The sequence below is a fragment of the Lycium barbarum genome, chromosome 7 (genome assembly GCF_019175385.1).
Source record: "Lycium barbarum isolate Lr01 chromosome 7, ASM1917538v2, whole genome shotgun sequence".
NCBI lineage: Eukaryota > Viridiplantae > Streptophyta > Magnoliopsida > Solanales > Solanaceae > Lycium > Lycium barbarum.
The window spans coordinates 19507832-19513234 of record NC_083343.1 but is presented as its reverse complement, the minus strand read 5'-3'; the positions used below and the strand labels follow the sequence as shown (position 1 = coordinate 19513234).

Genomic DNA, 5403 nt, shown 5'->3' with positions numbered 1-5403 from the left:
TTGTTGTTGAAAATACTACCACCAAGTTAAGAGTCTTTTGTTTTTTGTTTAAGTTCTTAAATTTTCAATATTTTTTGGGTGAAGGTTACCAGCATAGGGTTTGTTTGAATATAAGTTCCTTTACTTAATCATGATCAATTAACCTGTATTTTTACTTCATTAAATTAATTAACCAAGATAAGTTGTAATGATTTAATATAAACATCCGATGCGAGTAAGTTTTTAAAGTCTCAAAAATGTGTTAGTAGTTTTTGTGGAGAAAGGAAAAGGTATTAGCCAATCTCTAAACTAGAAGTTTAAATTTATAAGGATAAGCATATAATTTGGTTTTCCATTTTTTTCTCTTTCAAGTCTTCCTTAAAAGGTGAGATGGTACACACGATATTTGCCACAGATAACAATATTTTCTAAAAATTGAATGTTAGTACAATGTAAGTGCACACTTTATTTGCCTTTTTCTTTTCTAAACCCCAAATCAATGTAGGGTTACATAACATCCCTCATTCCATTTTTTTTCGTGCAATAGCTATACTAATGGTGATGGTGGAGCCAGAATTTTCACCTAGGGGTTCAAATATATGAAGAAGTAAATACACGAAGAAGCCAAGGGGTTCAACATCAACTATATATACATAAAAAAATAAAAATAAAAATAAAATTAACCTTGTATATACAATGTAATTTTTTGCCAAGGGGGTTCGGATACCCCCTGGAGGCTACGTAGCTCCGCCTCTGAGCTATACACATAAATCTTTAATTAAACACATACAATAAAAATAAGAAATTTACTTCGATTGTTACATGATTATCTAGCAACAAAACAAAAATAACATATTAATGTGCTCTTGAATGTTGAAGTGTGATTATTTTGTTAAAACGAAGAAATCATGATGAAAAAGGAGAAATTATAACTTGGGTTCATGAGGTAAAGAGAAATAGGAGAAAAGCTTTATTTCGTCAGAGATGCAAAAATTGAGCTACAGCGCACTAACCAAACCTTATATAGTTGGTTAATGGGTCGGTTCATTACAAGTTGGGCTGGCCCACATATAAACTGAACAATAAAAAATAAGCGGTCCTACAACTAACAACTACTGAAACAAACAGAATTAACAAATATAGTCATTAGCTACGTAATTCCAACACCCTTGCTTAAGTTAGAGGGTGGACACACGCCCAACTTGCCAAGCAAAATATGATGTTGAGCACCGGTGAGGGATTTGGTAAAGATATCAGCTGGCTGGAAAGCAATAGGAACATGAGACAAAGAAATGAGCCCATCAACCAGCTTGGTGTGAAGGAAGTGGCAATGTGTTTCGTTCGCTCATGAAAAACAGGATTCTTGGCGATGTGAATAGCGGCCTGGCTATCACAAAGAATGGGAATACCTTTTTCAACCTACAAAGCCAAATCAGACAGCAGACGTACCAGCCAAGATAAATCAGCGACAAGCTTACTCATAGTCCGGTATTCGGCTTCAGTAGAAGACAAGGAAACAACGGGCTGCTTTTCAGACTTCCAACTGAGGAGACTGCCCCCCAAAAGAAACACAAAAACCAGTGATTGAATGACGAGAATCAGGGCATGCAGCCTAATCACTGTCACAACAACCAGCCAAAGAGAAATCTGGAGATTTATTCAAGAATACCCCAACCTCAGCAGTCCCTTTCAAATACCTTAAGACATGCAAGGCTGTATCCATATGAGGAACTCTGGGAGACTGGAGGAACTGACTTAGATGCTGGACTGTAAAACACAGATCTGGCCTGGTGTGTGTAAGGAAATTAAGTTTCCTGATGAGATAGCGATAAGAATCAGGGCGAGGCAAGAGATCACCAACGTCTGCCTTAAGCTTAATAGCCAAATTTAAAGGAGATACCACAGAGGAAACATCAAAACACTGGAAGTCACGCAACAAATCAGAAATAAACTTCTTTTGGTGCAACAAAACCCCAGAAGAGTGATAAAGAATTTTAATACCCAAGAAGTAGTGCAAAATACCCAAATCTTTAATCTTAAATTGGTCATCTAGAAAATCCTTTAAAGCTGTGATTTAAGTCAAATCATCCCCTGTTAGGATAATATCATCCACATAAACAGTAAGAAACACAGTGGAATGGGTTGATCTTTTAAGAAATAGGGAGTAATTATTCAAGGAATAGGTATATCCTCTAGAACATAAGGCTTGGGAAAGCTTGGCATACCATTGCCTAGAAGTCTGTTGAAGACCATATAAGGATTTTTGTAATTTACAAACCAAAGAAACAGGGGTAGAGGAGAAAGAAGAAACAGAAAGGCCCTGTGGAAGCTTCATATACACCTCCTCATCCAAGTCGCCATGGAGGAAGGCATTATTGACATCCAACTGAAAAAGGGACCAACCATTTTTAACAGCAAAAGTTATGAGATATCTAATAGTACACATTTTGAAAACAAGGGAGAAAGTTTCATGAAAATCAATCCCTTGAATTGGAGTGTAACCCCTAACTACCAACCTAGCCTTGTGCCTTTCCACAGACACATCAACCTTATGTTTGATTTTATAAACCCATTTATACCCTATAGGTTTCTTCCCAAAAGGCAACTCAACAACATCCCATGTATGATTTGTCTTCAATGCCTCAAACTCCTTCTTCATGGCCTCTTGCTAGTCAGGGCTGGTAGCTGCCTGAGTGTAAGAGTGAGGCTCCACTGCTGCAGAAGACAGAGCAGTAGAAGTAGAGGTAGTAGAGGGGCAGGAAATAGAAGATGGGAGCTGAACCACATAACTGTTAAGATGAGAAGGAAGTTGGTGTTGTGACCTCCTGAGTGAAGTAGGAGGAGAAGGGACAGGAGAAGGAGGAGTAGAAGTGGGGACTGGAGCAGAAGTAGAAGCATCATCAGAATCAGAAAAAATAGAGGGAATAGAAGGAGAAGAACCAAAGACAGAAGAGAAAGAATGAGAGGAAGGTAAGTGATAGGGGAAGATGGATTCATGGAAAATGACATCCCTGGAGATTAGGACAGACTTGGTTTCCAAATTTTAGAGTTTATATATGTTCTTACAAAAAAGATAACCAATAAAAACAGAAGGGACTGCCGTTGGTTGAAATTTTTCTCTTTGGCATTTAGGTACTGAGGCATAACAGAGGCATCCAAAAGCCTTTAAGTGATTATAAGAAGGGACTGTTCCATAAAGTAATTCAAAAGGAGTCTTGTTAGAAAGGACTGAAGATGGAAATCTATTGATAAGGTATATGGCAGTAAACAAACAGTCCCCCCAAAACTTTGTAGGAAGTTTGGATTGAAAAAGTAATGCTCTAGAGGTTTCCAAAAGGTGTTTGTGTTTTCTCTCAACAACACCATGTTATTGAGGTGTGTGAGAACAACTGGTTTGGTGTATTATTCCAGGATCAGAGAAAATTGAGAAGCTATAGCTGAAGAAACAAGTTCCAAAGCATTGTCACTTCTAATTGTTTGAACTGGTAATTTAAACTGAGTTTGTACCATGAAAATGAAAGCCTTAAGTAAAGGAAAAACACCACTCTTGGAATTTAAGAGATGTGTCCAAGTAGCCCTGCTATAATCATCAACTATGGTCAAGAAATACTTGGCACCAGAATAGGTCTGAGTAAGGTAGGGCCCCCACATGTCAATATGGATGAGTTAGAAAGAAGTAAAATGAGTGGAACTAGTTGGAAATGGCAATCTACCTTGTATAGCCAAAAGGCAAATAAGACAAACAAAAGACTGTTTAGAAGGTAATTCAGAAGATATAGAAGGTATGCATTTCATTCTTACAAAGGAAATATGCCCCAGCTTGTAATGCCAAAGAACATCAGTATTATTTATTGTGCATAGATTGAACAGAAGAAATAGGAGGTAACAAAGTACTATTTATAGATTTGTTTAAAGCAACAGATGGTATAGCATGCATGGACTTTGCAACATTATTTAAAGCTAAAATAGTAAGATCAGGTCCAACTGCTGCTTTGTCCAGTACAACTGTGTACAGAAGGGAATTAGTCGTTGGTGAATTGGGAGAATGGTGAAGCTGGTACAACCCTTGGTGCAATCTACCAAGTACCAGAAGCTTCTTCCTGGAAAGGTCATGTATCAAACAGGATGAAGCCGTGAAAAGGACTATACTGTTGAATTGTTGGATAAGTCTATACACAGAGATGAGATTGTATTTAAAAGTGGGAATATAAAAGACTTTGTGTAGTGTAAAGGTAGAAGATAAAATGAGGGAATCAGCAGAAGTTACATTCACTTTGTATCCATTAGCTAATGTGACCAAATATGGAATGGAAAGTGGAATAATATCAAATAGAAGGTTTTTATCAGAAGTCATATGGTCAGTTGCCCCTGAATCTACTATCCAAATACTTCTACCTACACTAGTAAACATACAAGCCGAATATACAACACTATTAAATTCAGGTAAAGGAGAATAACTACCAGTAAAGTTGGCAGAGCCCACAAAGTTAGACTGAGGATTTGCATTAGAATCAGCAAGGTTGCACTGCTGCAATAACATGAACAACTGGGAAGACTAATCCTTATTCAAAACAGGCACCAAATACTCTTGATTAGAAGGAATAGAACCAAATGAAGAGCACTCAGAAATCAGGTTAGAAGTTGACTCAACAGTTGCAGCAGTGCCAAATTTCTTAGTCTTGTTGAATTTGAAATTTGGTGGGTACCCATGCAACCTATGGCAATTTTTAATTGTGTGGTTAGTCTTTTTATAGTATGTGCAAAAAAGAGAATCTTTATTCTGGTCACTATTCACTCTGTGATTGTACTGATCAAAATTAACCCTTTGATTAAGCTGTCTTTGGGGTTAAGGATATTGAATAGGCTTGGCATTAAATTGGGTTTTGGAATTGAACAACTTGGCATGAAAAGATGCCATTTCAGAGGAAAATTGAGTATTTGGACTACTTGTCTTTGTCTTTCATCTTGCAAGAGGATACTATAGGCACTGTCAAGGGAAGGTAAAGGATTCATCATAAGTATGTTGCTCCTTACACCAACATAAGTCTCATTGAGCCCCATAAGAAATTGATAAAGTCCATTCTCTTCATCTTCTTGTTTTAACCCTTCCTTTGAAGCACAAGTACAGGCACTACTATGATTCTTACACATTGCTGCGAGTTCGCCCCACAACTTCTTCAATTTATTGAAATAAGAGGTTATGTCAAGTGCCCCTTGAGAAGTAGAAGCCAGTTCTCTCTTTACCTCAAACACCTTGGTCCCATTTACTGTTCCATACCTCTTATTAAGTTATTCCCATATACTCTCCGCTGGCTCAGAGTATTGCACACTTTCAGCAATTTCTGGCGATAGAGAGCTGGTCAACCACGATATGACCTTGTTGTTACATTTGTCCCACGCCACTACATTAGGTTGGCCTTCAGC

At 37.6% G+C, this 5403-nt stretch overlaps 1 protein-coding gene across 1 annotated transcript; it reads right to left on the bottom strand.

The window, feature by feature from the left end:
* Positions 1-1129: 1129 nt before the first annotated feature.
* On the bottom strand, positions 1130-2638 carry LOC132601358 (uncharacterized). Its single transcript, XM_060314453.1, has 4 exons — positions 2258-2638; positions 1677-1900; positions 1429-1531; positions 1130-1240 (listed from the first exon to the last, which is right to left on the bottom strand). Exons 1-4 carry the CDS (start codon positions 2636-2638, stop codon positions 1130-1132), a joined length of 819 nt encoding a protein of 272 aa, XP_060170436.1.
* Between the last annotated feature and the right edge of the window lie 2765 nt (positions 2639-5403).